Below are 19616 nucleotides of genomic sequence, written 5' to 3'. Positions count from 1 at the left end.
ACTAACACCATAAAACAGTCTCTTACCAGGGCTGCAAGGCAGCTGCTGTTGTGAAGGATGTGTCTGATGGCTTAAAGGTTGATGGTTTTGCTGATGCTGCACATGTTGATGTTGAACAGGATGAGGCGTCTGAGGTGAGGGGTGTTGCTGGGAGTGCTGTGCAGTGTGTTGTTGAGCATGCTGGGTAGCGTGTGTATGCTGCTGGGACAGCTGCGTTGGGTGTGTGGGGTGCGTGACGTGCTGCTGGGAAAGCTGCGTGGCGTGCTGCTGGGAAAGCTGCGTGGCGTGCTGCTGGGAAAGCTGCGAGGAGTGCTGCTGGGAAAGCTGCGAGGAGTGCTGCTGGGAAAGCTGCGAGGAGTGCTGCTGGGAAAGCTGCGAGGAGTGCTGCTGGGAGAGCTGTGCAGGGTGCGTGGAGTGCTGCTGGGGGAGCTGTGCAGGGTGCGTGGAGTGCTGCTGGGGGAGCTGTGCAGGGTGCGTGGAGTGCTGCTGGGGGAGCTGTGCAGGGTGCGTGGAGTGCTGCTGGGGTATCTGTGCAGGGTGCGTGGAGTGCTGCTGGGGAGCTGTGCAGGGTGCGTGGAGTGCTGCTGGGGAGCTGTGCAGGGTGCGTGGAGTGCTGCTGGGGGAGCTGTGCAGGGTGCGTGGAGTGCTGCTGGGGGAGCTGTGCAGGGTGCGTGGAGTGCTGCTGGGGGAGCTGTGCAGGATGTTGCTGGGGGTGCTGTGCAGGGTGTGAAGGATGTTGCTGGGGGAGCTGTGAGGGATGTTGCTGAGGAAGGTGTGTAGAATGCTGCTGGGAAAGCTGCGTGGGATGCTGAGGAGTATGCTTTGTATGCTGCTGAGAGTGCTGATGTGATAGGTTATGCTGCCGATGGGATGTGAGCGGTGACTGCTGTGTGTGCACTGGAGGGTGTGAGAGTGGAACCTGAGCACCAAGACCACTTCCAGTAGTGCTTAGGCTGCTAGCATGGCTGTTTGTTAAGCTGTTCTGGCCACTGTGTGAGTGGGAGCTTATTGTGCTGCTTGGAGAATGCTGGTACGAGCAGGATGTCTGACTCTGTTGTGCTGAATCCGATGTCATATTCATTAAACCTGCAAAAGTAACAGTAGCAAAACAGAAATGGAATACAAACCAAACTAATCAAATCCAACAAGTAATGCAAATGCTTTATTAGTTGTGAGACAGATGCATAACATTACATATTTTTAGAATCTTCGACAGGAGATTTTCAAAGCAGAAAGGAAAAAAGACTGCTGCTGATAATTAAACAAATGAACAATTTTTCACTGAATTAAAATAAGTCAAATTATCTAAAACAAATTTAAAAACGGCAGATCAAACTTTTTTATTTATATATCTTCTGTTTCACTTTTGAGAGGAGATCTTGCAGGTAATAGTTCTGTAATGGTTTTGTGGAAAATAAATTGGGTACGTGTTACAGCCTGTTTTTTTTCTGTACACTTTTCCTTACTCAGTTAACATCCAAACCTGATGGCTGAAGTCGAGATTCACCTGAAGAGAAAAAAAATGACGAAAGCCATCAGGCATGATGGCACTGTGGAAGAGCTTGCTGTACCCCCCCCACCCCCAAACACATACACAAGGGTTTAACTAATGGTTTAAAAAAAATCACAGAAACTAAGGAATAAACTGAGCAAGACATTAACTGGAGGGAGGTGTCTTGTTTCTTTCTTTTTAACTGGCTTTGCACTGGCATCCCCTTTACAAACCTGAATTTTGCTTCCAAGGGCAATGACAGGTTCATAGGTTGGTACTAGGCTATTGGCCCTAGGGCCTATACAAGCCTAGCCATAACAATTCCCTGGCTATTGCTTCCCACACTATTTACTTCCCTGGACCCCTGTCTAGCAGGGCGACTGACGTGATGATCCCTGGGGTGAATTTCCTCTCTCTTCCAATCATCAAGGTTCCTTTTGAAGAGGGTCAAAGAGGTGCTCTGCTTGACATGTATGGGCAAGTCTATTCCAGAGTCTGGGGAGTCTCTGGGTCAGGAACCTATCCCTCCAGCATGTTTTGTTTATTGTGATGACAAAGTTTAGATCCCTGGAGCATGTGGCTCTGACGGATTGGGATTTCTTTAAGTGTAGCATGTCCAGCAGCTGTTGGTTTGACATGGCCTTGTATGTTAAGCAGAGATCGCCTCGGAGTAGACGATATGCAACAGAGTATAGCTGGAGTTTTTTTAAGGTGGTCAGCATAGGGCATCTGCTTTAGGCCTGTGATTATTTTAGTGAGGTATTTCTGTGGCCTTTCCAATTGTTGCAGATGTGTTGAGAGGTACATACCAAATGGGGAATTGTATTCTACAATTGGTCTAATGAGGGATGAGTACAGTAGGACAATGACCTCCTTTTTTCTGGATGAAAAGCCCTTAGTGATGATGTGCCACATAGAAGGATTTCCTGACTGTTGTGGCGATGTGGTTATCGAAGGTGAGACCACTGTCCACCTGTGTCCCTAAGTCTCATCACACTTTCGGTGTTTAGTGTACTGCCACCTATGTGATAATTCATGGGTACATGTTTTTTCTCAACGGGGATAACTATACATTTCTTGGCATTGAGCTTGAGCCCATGGCTCTGGCACCAAGCATCTGTTTCTGTAAGGCCCTTTTGTAGAGTATCGACATCATTTGGGGATTCAATAATGGCTCCCAGTTTGCAGTCATCTGCGAACTTTGTTAGCCAGAGTCCCTTAGTGTTGGTCTGTACTTCAGAGAAGTAGATGCCAAACAAGAGTGGTCCCAGGACTGAACCCTGATATACTCCCCTTGTCTGGAGCTGGATTTGGAGTCAGCTACTTTTAGTGTGGGTTCTGTCAGTAAGCCAGTTGGCAACCCATCGAGTGACGTAAGGATTAATGCCTAGCTTAGTAAGTTTATCTATGATTCCAGAGTGGGGGATGGTGTCAAAGGCCTTGGGGAGGTCCAGATAGGCTGTGTGGACTGCCTTACCCTCGTCCACAGCTCTGGAGACTGATTTGAAGAAGTCAATCAGGCTCACGAGACTAGATCAGCCCTTCACAAACCCAAACTGGGTGGGGTTCAGTGTTTTAAGGTTGCCAATGTCTTTGTTTATAAGTTCCATGATAATACGTTCCATGGCTTTGCAGATCAGGCTCATCAGACTGCTGGAACGGTAGTTCCCAGGATCCAAGGTGGATCCCCCCTTGTGGAGTGGGATAACTGTAGCTGTGCGCCACTCAGTGGGCAGGAAGCCTGAGGTGAGGGTATGATTAAACACGACACTACAGTGAGGTGCCAGTTCATTTTGTAGTTCATGTAGTACACAGCCCGGGGATGTCATCTGGTCCCATGGATACTGTATTCTTAGCTTTGGAGAGTGGGTTTTTTACCTGCGTGGCCATTACCGGAATTTGGCAATCTTACGGTATTGAGATGGGCCATTTAGGGAGTGAGAGGGGGTTGAAGTTGGCACTGAATCGATCTGCCAGGATATTGGCAATATCCTTGGGATCAGTACATTTAATGCCATTCTGTTGTAGCTCAGAGCAGATCTGAGCATTACCATTTAGATTCGTGACATAGTTATAGAATGCCTTGTGGTTGTCTTTGGAATCTTTGGCAATTTTATTTTCGTAACTAGCTTTGGAGGATTTTATGAGGGATCGCAGCTTCTTACCGAGGCTAGTAAGGGAGTTTTTTGTATCCTGGGATTTTCCTCTTTTCTGCAATAGCTTCTTCCTTTTGTTGTAAAGTTTGTTTATGGCAGGGGACCACCAGATTGGCTTCCCTTTTTTTTTTTTTTTTTTGGAGGAGAGCATCTTGGTTCTATTTGGGATGGCACGATTCATGCATGAGTGGATGTGCTTGTACAGTGCCTTAGTGTAGGACTCAGGAGTTGAACTTTCAGTTCCCGTCTGCATGGGTGTCGTGAAGTTTGTAACTTCTGACTTGAGTAGCATGAAGATGGCTTCGGAGAAGTTTTTTATGGAGGTTTCCTTACTGGGGGGGGTGGGGGTGGGATCTGGATGTTAAGGGTGATTAGCTTATGGTCTGATCTGACCAACGAGGGGGTGACCATAGGTCTGGAGCATCGATTTCCCATGTTGGTAATGACCAGGTCTAGGATATTGGAGCCCTTGGTGGGACTTATGGATTAGCCAGAATAATGCACAAAATGAAAGAAAATGTGCGCTGTGGTGTGTGATCAGGGATTCAGCTAACTGCATTGTACTGTGATTTATATACCACACTGTGCTAGAAAACCAGACACAGATAAACGCACCAACATATCTACTAGATAAAAGCCCTGCACAGGACACAGGCAGCTGATCCTTCACCACCACTACCAAATATTTTGCAGAAATGAATCATATTTTATGAAGTACTTTTTGCGCTAGTTTCTTTTACTGCACACTACATTGTTAAACAAATGTTCAGCCAACCAAAAGCTTTCCGGCTCTTGTTCATTTGCAGCCAGACTCAAAGTACATATAAACCCCCCAAGGAGGTATTTTATAAATCCCTACAACAGAATGTGGTTGAAACATCTGAATCTTGGTAAGCACGTTAATCAAAAGTTTAATATAAAACACAATCAACCGAAGGACATAAGCTTCATTAGACTACATTCCACACAGGAAGCTTTATTTCTGTTAACCATAAGATTAAAGCAACTAAGAAATGCCAAGCCACTCTCTCTCTCTCTCTTTACCATATTTGTTAAGAGGCTAGCAAGAGGAAAAATGTCTGAGGATAAAATATTGCTTCTTCTAATGTTTCTAATTATGCGAGATGCACAACTATGCACTGGTACGGGAAGAAAACCACTCTACTTCAGACACTGTCAGTAAACAACAAGATATCACATCATAGCATTATGTCTAGTATGTCACAAAGCCATTGCCTTAGCCTCCCAGGCACCCACCTAGAAGGCATCAGAAACCTAAGGACATGCTAGTTTCTACCATCCATGTCTGTATCTACACACAACCTCTACAAGGAATGAACAAAAAGTACAGTTGTGTACACTTTCCATAAATGTAGATGTTCAAGTGTATTCACTGTCGCAGTCATCACATTTGAGCTATCCCTGCCAGGGTAGCCCTCGGCTGGCCCGAAAACCAGAGGCTTAGTATTTCTGTGTCAGTTGCTGTCGCTTCAGGACTGATGTCAGGTCATCAGAAGTATAAAGTAAGGCAGCCGATGCCATTACTTCAGTTTTTCTAGCACTAATCTGTCAGGAGCCCCCAAGTAGGAGCTAGGTTCTGGTGGAGGAACCCCACCAGTAGAAAGTAAATACTATATGCCCCTTGTAAGGAAAGAGAAGATAAAGGGGGCTGAGGGAGGGAAACCAGGACTGCAACAGTGAATACACTCGAAAATCTACACTTATGGTAAATGTACACAACTGTACTATGTTCTTCGTATTTCACTGTTGCAGTCATCATATTTAGGCTGATTCCCAAAGATGAGGAAATGGGTGGAGGCAGTCAAGGAAACTAGGGGCTGGCTAGGAGCCATGCGAGACTGCAGAGGCAAACACTGCACTGGATTTGGAGAAGAGAGGCAGGTGGTAATGTTTGGTAAAAGTGTGAACAGATGTCCAGGTGGCAGCCTCCAGGATGTCCCTGGTGGGGACTCCTCTGAGAAAAGCTGCAGAGATGGAGGCTGCTCTGGTGGAGTGAATCCTGACCCCCTTGGGGGGGAGGCTTTCCATGTTGTTTGCAGCAGAAATTGATGCAGTGTGCTATTTGAAAATGGTTTGTTTGGAGATGGGCTTTGCCTTCTGCTCCAGTAGCAAAGCTAACCAGCAATTGTTCAGACTTTCTGAAGGATTTAGTCCTGTCTAGACAGAATCTGAGCTGTCTGTGCACATCTAGAGAGTGTAGGATCCTTTCCCCCTTGTTCTGTGGATTAGGAAAAAAGACGGGCAAATGAATGGGTTGGTTGACAGCCACACTGGACACCACCCTGGGCATGAAGGATGGATTAGATCGGAGGGATACCCTATCAGCATGGATGAGGAAGGGTTCCACAGCCATGAGGTGCTTGTAGACTCTTCTGGCTGAAGTGATGGCCAGAAGGAAAGCTGTCTTCCAGGAGAGAAATTTTAGCTCTGCAGAAGAAGCTGGTTTGAAGGGGGGCTGGGTGAGCTTTTCCTACATTAAGTTAAGGTCCCAAACTGGGGTTGGTGCTCTTCTGGGTGGCCTCAAGTTGTTAGCCCCTCTTAGGAACTCTGTTTGATCAAGGGGTGTGAGAAAACGGGCTGCTCAGTGGGGAAATGAGCAGAGATAGCACAGGCACAAATTTTTATAGAGGAAAGAGAGAGGCCACTGTGTAGCAGGTCAACTAAGTAATCCAGGATGAGAGGGAGGGAGGGCTGTGCCGTATTGATTCCCTTAGACTGAATCCAGGCGCAGAACCTTTTCCATTTGTCAGCATAAGACTTTCTAGTGCTAGGCGTCTGGCCTCACGTACAACATCTAGAACCTGTTTACTGAGGTTGGCAGATTGATCGGGTGTTAGGGAATAAGCCAAGCTGCCAAATTGAGTGTCTGCAATTGGGAATGCATCAATTCCCCTTCCCTCTAGGTCAGGAGGTTTGGAATCGGAGGAAGATGCCATGGTGGCAGTGGGGACAGGCTGCACAACAGGGGTACCAGTGCTGGCAAGGCTAGACTGGAGCTATAAGAATTGTCCTTGGTTTTTCCTCCTTTATTTTGAGCAGTACCCTGGGGATGAGAGGTAGTGGAGGAAAGGCATAGACAGACTGACCAATGGGAAGGACAGGGCATCCACTTTCCAAGTGATGCTCCTTGGTGCAGAATTTGCCAAACTGATGGCTAGTGTGGGAGGCAAAGAGGTCGACCTTCGGGGTGCTCCACTTCTGAGTTTAGGGTAAAGGTTCTTCTGTTGAGCTGCCACTCGTGTGGATCCAGAAGATTTCTGTTTCATTGGTCTGCCAGAGTTGAAAGAACCTGGTAGAAACTGTGATAACAGGTGGAGCTGCATGGCAGAGGCTGTGTGTCAAAGGGTCATGGCCAGTTTGCATAGTGGGTAGGAGTTCCTCCCTGCTTGTTTATATACCACATCACAGTGGTGTTTGTCTGTTTTGATCAGGGGAGCCCCTGGGGAGAGAAGGGGCTTGAAAGCTATTCAATGCGTGCTGGACAGCCATCATTTCTTTTTGGTTGATGTGCAGAGGGATTTGCTGTGGGCTCCATTGGCCCTGTATCCACCTGCCGCCAGGTGTGCACCACAGGAATAGTCTGATGCTTCTGTGTTGAGGGTCTGGAACATGAGGGGTGGTGAAAAAGGTAGTCCCGTGTTGTGGGAGCATGTTGTTGCCCACCAAAGAAAACTTTTCTGAGGAAAGGAATTATATTTACAAGAGTTTCCAGGTCTTGACAGTGCTGACACCAAAGGCTTTTTAGGTACCACTGAATTTTCCTCGTATGCAGTCTGGCATACGGAATGAGTAGTAAGCAAGATGCCATGAACCCCAGAGCTTGGGGGATTTGCAGATAACTGGGGTCTGATGGCTAATTGAGAAAAGCTGTCAGGAAAATTAGTTTTTCTGGTGTAAGGAATGCCATCTGGGATGCTGTGTCCAGGCTTACTCCCAGGAATATTAATCCTTTAGGTGGGCACCTGTTTGGATTTCTTTTTGTTGATGGTGCACCCAAGGGAGGTTAGTAGGGACTTTACTAAGGCCAGGTGCTTGAGCAGCTTTTCCTGGCTGCCTGCCTGAAATAGGCAGTCGTCAAAGTATGGGTAAATCTGGATATTCCTTTGCCTGCAAAAGGCAATGGCCGGTGCCAGACATTTTGTGAAAACTCTGGGAGCAGTAGATATGCCAAAGAGAAGTGCAGAGAACAACATGCTGGGATCCTGCCCTGAAATGGAGATATTTCCTGCACGATTACCTGACAGGAATGTGGAGGTAGGCCTCTTAGACCTATGGTGGCTGGACAAGCATCCTTGGACAGCATGAGTAGCAGCTGCTAGAGGGTGAGCATTTTGAATTTTGGGATCACCAGGAAGGTGTTCAGAATGGATTGATAGAGGATGGGGTGCCAGGTGGCCTTTTATCTGGGTAGCACAAAAAGTCTGGAGTAGAAGCCTTGGCCTATCTGTTCTGCAGGAACGTGCTCTACTGCCTTCAGAGAGCAGGGAAAGGACTTGCTTTTGAACCTCTGCCCACTGGTTTGGAGGTAGATCTGGGAAGCCTTTTGGGGTTGGATGGGTGTGGAAAGAAAATGTGTATCCCTGGGACACTATGTTGAGAATCCAGCGGTCGTTGGCAATGGTGGCCCAGGTGCTTGCGTGAAAGGAGAATTTTCCTCCTGGGGCAAGTGAAGGTGGGCAGAATGACGGGGTGGGGAAGGTGAGTCACTGAGTTCTTACCATAAGGGGGTGGCTTAGAACTCCCTGGTTTTGAAGTGGTGGAAGTTACTGCTTAGATCTCTGCATTCCCTGTGGCTGCTATCTGGGGGGGTCTGGTTCCCTGGGGTCTGGGCTGGACTGGCTTAGTGGGAGCATGAAGGACCAGTGCTTGGTGGGACAATGCCTGGTGAATCTGGGTGGCTGGACATGAAAGAAATCCTTAACTGTCTGCATAGATTTTGCTTTTTCTTCCATCTTTTTTAAGACCTCTTCTGCCTTATAGTGCCAAATAAGTTGTCTCTGTGCAAGGGGGCATCCAACAATACAGATATGACATGGTCTGGCAAGGGCTGTTCCTTAAGCCAAGCATGCCTTCTAATGACAGATCTGGTGACTGCTGCCCTGCAAGAAGCTTCTAGGGCATCAAAACCACAGTTCAAGGTGTGTTTAGTTACTTAACTTGCAGAATGAATGAACTCTTAGGTTCCTAGGTTCATATGTAGATACTAGGCTATCGGCTCAAGGGCCTAAGTTAGCCTAGCCAACAAGATTCCCTGGCTTATACCACCCAAGAAAGTTCCTGTGCCCCTGTTTAGCACAGCCACAGAAGTGATCCCCAGGGTGTACTTCGTAATCCCAATCCACTCAAGATTTTTCTTGAAAAGTGCTAATGAGGAACTTTGCTTGACATAGATGGGTAGCTTGTTCCAGAGTATGGGAAGTCTCTGGGACAGGAATCTATCCCTCCAACATGTCCTGCTTATTGTGGTGACAAAGTTTAGGTCCCTAGAGTGTGTAGTTCAGAGGGATTGGGATTTCTTTAGGTGTAGCATGTACAACAGCTCTGGGTTTGACATAGCTTTATACATTACGCAGAGATCACCTCTGAGTAGGTGATATGCTATGGAGTAAAGCTGAAGTTTTTTGAGACTGTCACTGTAGGGCATATGTTTGAGGCCAGTAATCCTCTTTGTGAGGTACTTCTGCGGCCTTTACAGCTGTTGCAGATGTCTTGTCAGGTACATTCCAAAAGGGGCGATGCACTCTATATAATGGGTCTAATGAGTGTAGAGTAGAGGGGAACAATGACCTCTTTTTCCTGGATGAGAACCTTTTGTGATGAGGTGTGCCACGTAGAAGGATTGCCTGACTACTGTGATGTGATTATCAAAGGAGAGACTACTGTCCATCTGGGTCCCAAGGCCTCATCACACATTCAGCGTTAAGTAGACTGCCACCTATGTGGTAGTTCATGGGTAGAGTTTTTACCAAAGGGGATGACAATGCACTTTTTGGCATTGAGCTTGAGGTCATGGCTGTAACATCAGGCATCTGTCTCAGTGAGGGCCTTCTGTAGGATTTCCACATCAACTGGGGACTCTACAATGGCTCCTACTTTGCAGGCATCTGCGAACTTCGTTAGCCAAAAGCCTTCTGTGTTAGCCTATACTTCAGAGAAGTAGATACCAAACAGGAGAGGTCCCAGGACTGAACCCTGTGGTACTCCACTTGTCATTGGTTTGAAGTCAGATTTGGAGTCTGCAACTTTTACAGTGTGGGTTCTGTCAGTGAGCCAGTTGGCAACCCATCTTGTGATGTAGGGATTTACACCTAGTTTAGCGAGTTTAGCTACCATTCCAGAATGAGGGATGGTGTCGAAAGCCTTGCTGAGGTCAAGATAAGCTGTGTGAACCACCTTACCCTTGTCTACGGCTTTGATGACTGCCTCAAAGTCGATCAGGTTCAGGAAGCATGACCTGCCTTTCACAAACCTAAACTGGGTGGGGTCCAGAGTTTGGAGGCTACCAGTGTTTGTTTATGAGTTCCATGATTATACGTTACATGGCCTTACAGACCAGGCTCTTCGGGCTAAGAGGGCGATAGTTCCCGGGATCAGTGGTGGCTCCCCCTTTGTGAAGTGATATAACTGTTGTTGTGCACCATTCAGTGGGCACAAAGCCTGATGTGAGGCTATGATTGAACATGGTGCTTGTGTGGGGAGCCAGTTCGTTCTGAAGTTTGTGTAAAACACAGTTTGCGATGTTGTTCGGTCCCATGGGTGCTGCGTTTTTGGCTTTAGAGAGTACAACTCTCTAGATTCTTCACAAGCAGGAAAGGAAGACATTTTTTGTTTGAGGAGTTCTAGGGTATGTTGCTGAAATTTACCATATGGAACTGCCAATTTAGTGCCCTGATAGCAAGAGTAGCTGAGGTGTATACTTTTTTGCACCATCTGTCTAGTGCTCTGGAATCCCTATCTGAGAGGGTGGGATTCTTAGAGTTTGCTTTAATCCCTTTTGGCCCTTGAGAAATTACCTCAGGGTCAGCAACAGGATTTTTAAAAAGAAATTTGAGAGTCAGGTACTTCATAGTACCTGTCTGGTTTTCTGGGTGCAGGAGGGAGGGTTTCAGGTGTTAAGCTGGATTCCAGGAAAACATCCTCCACAACATCCAGGACTGGGGGGGATGGGCAAGGGTATGTGCTGTGGAAGATATAAGAATTCAGAGTCTCTTTTTAGACTGAGGGTAGTCCTGAGTCTCCCATTGGAAATGCTCCCTTAAAGTATGAAGGGTTTTCCCAAAGGAAAAATCCTCTGGGGGAGAGGCTGAACCGATGGAATCCTCTGCATTAGAATCGTCATAAGTAGAGAGGGATTGCATGACTTCATATTCAGATGCATCAGTCATCGGACTTGTTCAGAGAAAACTACAAGGGACAGATCTCTCTTCCTTTTGGAGGCGGTAGCTTGGCTTCCCCTGATCAGCATGATAAGGTCTTCTGCCATTTTAAGTATTTGAGACCGAGACAAAAAAGCAGGTGCCTGAGATTGGGTTGTTTTTTTCGGTATGGTTCAGACCCTGGGCCTAAAAAACTCTAATTTTCGACAGGTAGTCATGAAAGACCAGGTCGGTTTGTGTCAAGAATTGGTAGTGCGAAGGACTTCCTCGGAAGCTGGTGCCTGCTCAGTGGCTCTGGACCAATCCAAGGTAGACACAAACCTTAGGATCCTTAGTCAAAGAAGAGTTTTGTGGCATACCGGATTCTGATAGGGTCTTGGTAGCAGCCTGTGAATCCACAAAAGCGGGCATCCGGGGCTGCGAAAGCGCCTCACTAAAGACCGGAGAACTGATGACTAGCTTAATGGGGAGCGTCGTCGGTAGGTTTGGATCTGTGCGGTCTGTCTCTGTCTTTACGTTTTTTTCAGAAGATCTGCTGTCGGATGGCTTACCGAAGCCATATCGGTGTTTGAAGACTGTAAGCGAAAATATCTAGCTACAATAAGGGCCCGACAATCGATAGTTCTGGCGTAGAACAAAAGCACAGAAATGACAATGGGGGATGTCGTGGTCTGGGCCTAAACAAGTGACGCAGTAAGAATTAAAGTCTCAGTGTGGTATTTGCTTTCCACAGGTGAGACAATTAACTTTTTGTGATACTGGTTAGTGTAAGAAAAAAGGATCCCCAACGTGGTACTTACCTTTAGAAGACTTCAGCTTCAATTCGGTAGAAAAAACTCAGGTAGTGGCCGACCGGCACTTGTGTGAACTGCTTCTGCTTCGGGCTCCATGGCAAGACAGACTGATGTAATGGCGTTGCTCGCCTAACTTTATACTTCTGACGACCTGACGTCAGTCCTGAAGTGACAGGAACTGATGCAGAAATACTACGTCACAGGTATTCAGGCTGGCCGAGGGCTACCCTGGCAGGGATAACCCAAATATGATGACTGCAACAGTGAAACGAAGATCATCAGGACTGAGCCCCCAAGGTCAAATAGATCTGCCTCAAGTAATAAAGTCCTGGTTATTGGTAGCTTTACTGTCAGACAGACAATGCACAATCCAAAATGGATAAGGAGAGGGTTATGGTCAGTTGCCATTGTGGTTCCAGTATCAGTAACATTACAAGGGCCTGCAGGGACCAATCACTATCCTAAATAAGCACGACTTTCTTGTTGCCCAGCTGGGAGTGAACAATCTTAGGAGTTGTACACTAAAGGAGACTCACTGCGACACAAATGAGCTTGGCTCTTACACCTCTGAGGCAAGTAAACCACTAGTCCTTATCAATTTCCTGTACTACCCCCAATTTTCAATACCTCCCTTAGTTAAATCAGATGTTACTATTGTCACACTGCTAGCCCAGCTATCAGGAATTTTGTAAATAATTCCATGTCATTTGTGAATATTGATACGATTAACACAGAAGTGTGTGCAAAGTACTGAGCTAAAATGTAACCACAGCATGCCATATTGAAATAGAACAGGAATGTACCTGCACTACTGTGACTGTTTAGATGTATATATTTAATAGATACTGGTACACAGGAGGTTAATTTGAAAAATTCAAAGAAAATAGTTGAAATTATTTTTTTTTAATAATTGCTGGGCCATAAACAAAAGATGTTCTCTCTGTTTCAGTGCAGTAGCAGACACAATGTCGAGAGCTGGAAGTTTTTTGAATTGTCTTGAAAGAGAAATAATTATTAACTTTGAGATTTAGAAGTGTTTTACTGTTTTATGACTTCCAGGATCTGCAAAGATCTGAGGTATGTATTTTTCGCAGGGAGATGCTACATTCTGTTAGTCCTAACAAAGTGGATTTGGCTTGGGAACTGAAGTCAGGTGACAAAGTGATGACATCTATGCTAACCCAGCAGTAATATTTGATATTAATTTAAGAACTCTCTCAGAGGGAGACTGTGCATTTTGTATCTGTCTTTTGACCTGACAACATCAGACAGAAGATCCATTCACCACCTTGCCTTGCTCTGCAAGTAAGCTTTTAGGGCTTAACTTTCTGAGATTCAGATAGGAATACAGTAAAGTGTAGCTCAGATGCTTTCTTTATTTGAGACTGTCTTGCAATGTTGTTTTAAATATTTCCTCTGATTTTGAACTCTGATGTAACTGATTACTTACCGAATATTGTCTTTTTTATTATTTATTACTCAATATATTTAAACATTTTAATTGTGGCTAGTCTGTTTAGAGATATTTAAGCTCAGAGTACTTGCATATCTATTTTATGACACTGTACAGGCTACTAAATAGCCTTGTTCTTGGTCAGACTCTTTGAATTAATAGTAACATTACACAGTAGGATTGGACACGCTTTGTAAGGGCCTTAAAAGCAGTTAAGAGAATGGCTGGTGGCAGTGGAAACTACCTTATAGTCTAGGCAGAAGGGGGCATAGCTAGTAAACCTGTGCCAGCTTTTCCCAGGAGTGTGTTTGTATATAAATCAAATCTCTAAGAGTTTTGTGACAGCTACTTGGGCAGGGACAAGAAGCACTGGTTGGACAGAGAGGGTACTGGAGATCTTGGTTTGGCCACTTGGCTGAGATCTCAACCCTGTAGCTGTGCCAATGGGGAGTCTTATTGGGGATCTGGAGAAAGAGGGAGAAACCCAGTCCCAGACTGACTATGATCTCTGTGTGCTCTTATGGGAAATTATACTTTACTGTGTGTACTTGTCATCCTCCCAGTGTGTACATTCCCACTGTTGCCAGTGGTAAGGACTGAGGCTCCTTGATTACGGGGCCAGTGCAGGGGCATCACATATTAATTGGCTGTCAGTAGTAGGATATCCACATCACATATTAATTGGCTTATAGTGGTGGAATACCCACATATTAGGATTTGGTGGTATGGATATTGAATTCCTGTAGCTTGTAAACAGTGGTCACTAAGGAAGGTGCTTGTACTCTCAATCAGCCAGACAGTGACAATTCAGAGTTTCATATCAGATTGTTTTATGTTTTTGTTAGCTTAGTCAGGGAGACTAGGCAAGCATGTCAACAGAAGAACATGGCAAGCTGACAAGGAGCTAGTTGGCTGAGATGTGCCAGGCTAAATTGTTAGCTTAGTCAGGGAGACTAGGCAAGCTGACAAGGAGCCAGTTGGCTGAGATGTGCCAGGCTAAAGGACTGGTGGATGCCAACTTGACTAAGGCAGGAATGACTATAGCCTAGGACACAGCTGCCTGCATCACAGACCAGCAATCAGGATGACAACCAGGCTGGCCTTGGAAATGTACAACTCTCACAAAATGGACAGACCTTTCCAGAGGACTTAGAAATCCATCTGGAGTTAGACAGACTTGAAATGGAGGCGAAATGGTTGGAAAAAGAATCAGCAGAGAGACTGTGGCAGGAGAAACAAATGGAATTAGAAGCAGCAGAAAGACTGATGTCTAGAATCTGAAGAGAATGAGAGGCAGATGCAACATGAAAAGGAGATGCTGACTCTTCGCCAGGGTCATGGAGGTAATGGGGAAGGGAGTAACTGAACCTCAGAAGCAACAAATGTAAGTAAATCTCTTCCACAATTTACAGAGGGGGAAAATTTTGAAAGTTTCATTCATACGTTTGAAAGGGTATGTAAAACAGTATAATGTTGACCAAGGGCTCTGGGTACAGCTCCTGACGCCATACTCCATGGTAAAGCTGCAATTGCTATTTCTAACTTGCCTGACACTAACTTTATAATACTGTAAAAAATGTCTCTTAGAATGTTTTCACTTAACACCTGAAGCTATAGGAAAATGTTTTGTGAGCCTAAACTCAAGGCAGACGAAAGCGTGTGTGAATATATTGCTGAACTACTCACTTAGTTTCATAGGTGGGTGAGTGGATGTCAGGTCACCACTTTTGAAGGGCTGGCAGACCTTTTGGTGAGGGAACAAGCCCTTAGCACTTTGCCTGAGGACATGAAAATCTGGTTAGCAGATAGGCAGTGCAATACAGCAGATGAGTTGGGGGAAAAAGGAAGAACTACATCTAGCAAGCAGGGCATCACTGCACAGGAAAGGGATACCCAGTTCTGCTCATGGGTTTAACGGAACCCAGGGTGGGCAGCCCATTCTGCCACAACAGAGTCCGCCAGTACCAGGAGAAGCCTCTAGTCCAGGTACACGTCCAGGACCAAGGGTTAAATGTTTTAAATGCAACCAGTGGGGCCATGTAGCATATAGATGTCCACGGAGGCAAGGTGGGGAATAAAAGGTGGGAATGCCAGCAGTAAGTTGTCTCACAACAACAAGGGTACCCAAACTACCACAACAGGTTACAGCCTATCTTAGTAAATGGGAAAAAGGCCACTGCTAAGAGAGAGAGAGCCTCTGGCCTAATCATTGTAAAGTGTGCAATGGTTAAAGAGGAACACTACTTGCTTGGGCAGTCTACTCCATTCAGAGCTTTAGGAGGAACCCCCATTCCAAATACCGCTGGCTAGGGTTCACCTTGTCTGGGAGGATGGAAAAGGAAGCCAGCAAGTAGGTTTGTTTGAGGATTTCCCTTCAGATGTCCTGACAGGGAATGATTTTGATAATACAGTACCTTGTGTGCATGCAGTCAGGCTTTGAGACAGGCATGTGAGTATGGTAGCCAAGGGAAGACCCAGTCAGACTGCACACTTGCAGCCAGGACAGATGAGGTGACTACTTCAGGGAGGGAGCTACCCTGTAGCAGTGAGACTGAAGGTGAGCCACAGCTCCTTTGTGGGTAGCGATGTTCACTTGGACCAAGTGATTGCAAGGGCAGTGGTGAGCAGTAGTAGCCAGGCTGACAGTGAGGCACCGCTGTCAGAGGACCCCAGACTTCATGAGGAAGGAGAGATGGAAGGGTTACCAAGACAAGAGTTGAGACAAGCTCAGCTCTCAGACCCTACATTACAAGGCCTGAGAGAGGTAAGCAAGTGAGGCACCTGACTGTCAAGGAAAAGTGGAATCTGTATATTGGCAAAAAAGGGTCACTGTATAGAGAGTGGACCCCTGAGAGAGGGCTAGAGGGTGAGAGAATACAGCAGTTGATAGTGCTAGAGCCTACAGTCTGGCACTCCTAGCCATAGCCCATGATATTCCCTTTGCAGGTCATACAGGCATAAAGCATACCAAGAGATGTATTGCACAGAACGTTTATTGGCCTGGGATTTCTAGAGATGTAACAGGGTATTGCAGGACCTGTGAGCAGTGCCAAAAGGTAGGCAAGGCAGAAGACAATGTGAAATCTTCTTTGATGCCTTTGCCTGTGTTTGAGGAGCCATTTCAGAGGGTAGCTATGGATATCCTGGGTCCTCTGAGTACTCTAACTTCCACAAGGAAAACGTATACCCTAGTAGCAGTAGATTATGATACCAGACACTGAGGTAGTGGCACTATCCTCCACTGAGGCAGAAAAGGTGGCAGATGCTGTTAGAGATTTTCAGCAGAATAGGTTTCTCTCACGAAATACTGTCAGGTGTCAATTTTATGTCAGACCTGCTGACTTGTCTGTGGAAGCACTGTGGGGTGAAGTACCTAATCACCACCCCCTACCATCCCAAAAGTAATGGTCTTGTGGAGAGGTTAAACTCTACACTCAAGTCCCTGTTACAGGCATTTGCAGACCAGTTCAAGAGGCAGTGGGACAAATATTTGCCCCATCTACTGTTTGCTTAGAGAGGTGCCCCAGGAATCTACAGGCTTTTCACCCTTCAAGTCCCTGCATGGGCATAGGGTAAGTGGACCTTCTAGATTTGATTTGAGATGAGTGGGAGGGCAAGTGTGAATCCCACGAGGAGTTTGTTGTGGCATGTGTCCTAAACCTCAGGACAAGGCTCAGGGAGTACATGGGTTTGGCCCAGGAGAACCTAGAAGCCCAACAGCAGAAAAAGGTCTGGTATGACAGGAATGCTCAAGCTAGAGAGTATGCTGTGAGGCAGCATGTAACGGCTCTCATTCCTGTCAGACACAACAAGCTGCAGGCAGCTTGGGAGGGACCCTTCAAGGGGGTAAGGAAGGTCAGTGATGTTAACTACATGGCAGAACTGCTTGGCAGGAGGCAGGGCATAAATTGTACCATGTTAACATGATGAAAACTTTCCATGATAGTGAGGCCCTTGTGCTAAGTATTTGCAGTGGATGGCAGGAGGAGTCTGAGGGGGATCTAGTGACTGATGATCTCAGTGAAGCTCGGACTTGACACCTCAGTGAAAGGGGTAGCAAAGTCCCAGCAGCTATACCCTACTCAGGTCTGAGAAATCCGAGCAGTGTTACAGGACTTTGGGGATATGTTCACTAGGAAACCAGGGTGCACCCACCTGGTGCAGCACCATGTGGATACAGGACCTCAAAGGCCTATTAAGCAAGCTCCCTATGGGGTGGCTGAGAGAGTCAAACAGACTGAAGGAGGAGATGCAGGAAATGTTGGAATTAGTGGTAATCCAGGAGTCCAGCAGTCTCTGGGCCTCCCCAGTTGTGCTGGTGCCAAAGAAGACTGGCAGCACCAGGTTGTGTGGACTACATGCAATTAAATAAGTCTCACAGTCAGATGCTTACCCAATACCTAGGAGGGATGAAGCCCTAGAGCAGCTGGGTGGGGCTAGGTATCTAACCACTACTGATCTTACCAAAGGTTATTGGCAGGTGCCCTTGACTCCCAGAGCTAGAGTGTGGTCATCCTTTGTGACTCTTCAGGTTGTACAAGTTCACAAAGATGGTCTTTGGGATGAAAAACACCACAGTGACTTTCCAGAGGCTGGTAGATCATATCCTAGCAAGAGATTTCACACCCTTGCTTACCTGGATGATAATGCCATCTACAGCCATCCCAGGCAGAGCACCTTCAGCATGTCAGGGAGGTGCTGGGCAGACTACAGAGGGCAGGGTTGACCATTAAGCCCAGGAGGTGTCAAGTAGGTATGGCAGAGGTCTCCTACCTTGGGACATAGAATGGGGAATGATAAGATCAGGCCAGAACCTGCCAAAGTGAAAAGCCATTCAGGCATGGCCCGCCCTGGTTACCAAAAAGCAGGTGATGGCATTCTTAGGGACAGCAGGGTACTACAGAAAGTTTGTCCCCAGTTATAATATCATAGCTGCTCCCCTCACAGACCTGACAAGGAAAAACAAGCCAGATAATGTAGTGTAGACCCCTGCATATGAGTAGGCATTCCAGAAGCTTAAAGGAGCTTTGGGAGGAGCCCAGTGTTAGCCAGTCCAGATTACAGCAAACAATTTGTTGGGCAGGTGGATGCTTCAAACCATGGGGAGGGTGCTGTACTCCATCAGGTCTCCTCAGAGGGAGACGAGCACCCAGTGGTATACCTCAGCCATAGGCTCTAACCCAGGGAGGAATGATATGCAGCTCTAGAAAAGGAATGTCTAGCCATAGTGTGGGCAATGCAGAAACTTCAGCTTTATCTACATGGAAGGAAATTCACTGTGGTTACACACCACAATCCCTTAACATGGCTAGATTGAGCCAGCCAGCAAAATGCCAAGTTACTAAGGTGGAGCCTAGAGATGCAGGCATATATGACAGTGCAGCACGCAGTGGTGTTAGCAATGCCAATGCATATGGACACTCATGACAAGGAATGGGGTAAGGTATTCCCAGACAGGCTCACCATCTCAAGCAACATTTCTCAAGGGTCACTTGAAAAACTAGCTTGATTTTTCTAGGGGCGGTGTCACACTGCCAGCCCAGCCATCAGGAATTTTGTAAATAATTCTATGTCATTTGTGAATACTGACATGATTTATACAGAAGTGTCTGCAAAGTACTAAGCTAAAATGCAACCGATGGAATAGAACAGGAATGTAACTAACCTACTGTGATTGTTTAGATGTATATATTTAATGGAAACTGGAACACAGGAGGTTAACTTGAAAAATTCAGAGAAAATAGTTGAAATTAATTTTTTTTTTTATAATTGCTGGGCCATAAACAAAATATGTTATCTCTTAGTTTCAGTGCAGTAGCAGAAAAGTACAGTTTTGTACCTACCATAAATGTAGATGTCCGATAGGTATGCATCTGCAGTCATAACATATGGGTTGTCCTGCCTCAGGCAGCCCTTCGGTCGGCCGGATTCCAAAGTCTGGGTCTGGCCTCGGCTGATGTCGCACATTCCCCGACGTCAGAGCTTCTGGGGTATAAAGGCATCAGCCGACGCCATTTTCCTCAGTGTTTCTTGCCCCAGATGCCAGGTGCCCTCTAGGAAGGCTAAATTTGGATAATGCTGAAAAGTTCCAAACAGTAGCAAATTATATACATATATATATATATATATATATATACAAACAAACAAATACACCATAATAGATTCCCCCAGCTAGCTGAAAGAGGGGTAAGCACCCTAGGAATACCACAGAGGGGAAGGAGGGTGGGTAATCCTGACTGCAGATGCATACCTATCGGACATCTACATTTATGGTAGGTACAAAACTGTACTATGTCCTTCAAGGATGCATCTGCAGTCATAACA

General features: G+C 46.2%; 1 protein-coding gene across 1 annotated transcript in view; it reads right to left on the bottom strand.

Moving 5' to 3' along the window:
- The window catches only part of FOXJ3 (forkhead box J3), a gene marked incomplete in the record, with an annotated part of 1121635 nt that overhangs the window by 273975 nt on the left and 828044 nt on the right, over positions 1 to 19616 (bottom strand). Inside the window, 2 exon segments of the mRNA XM_044061784.1 lie at positions 27 to 184; positions 810 to 1086. Coding sequence (XP_043917719.1) covers positions 27 to 184; positions 810 to 1086 — 435 coding nt within the window.

This window comes from Protopterus annectens, chromosome 2.part0 (assembly GCF_019279795.1).
Source record: "Protopterus annectens isolate FY-2018-M chromosome 2.part0, PAN1.0, whole genome shotgun sequence".
NCBI lineage: Eukaryota > Metazoa > Chordata > Ceratodontiformes > Protopteridae > Protopterus > Protopterus annectens.
The sequence above is the reverse complement of the archived record's forward strand: the minus strand, read 5'-3'. Positions and strand labels throughout refer to the sequence as shown.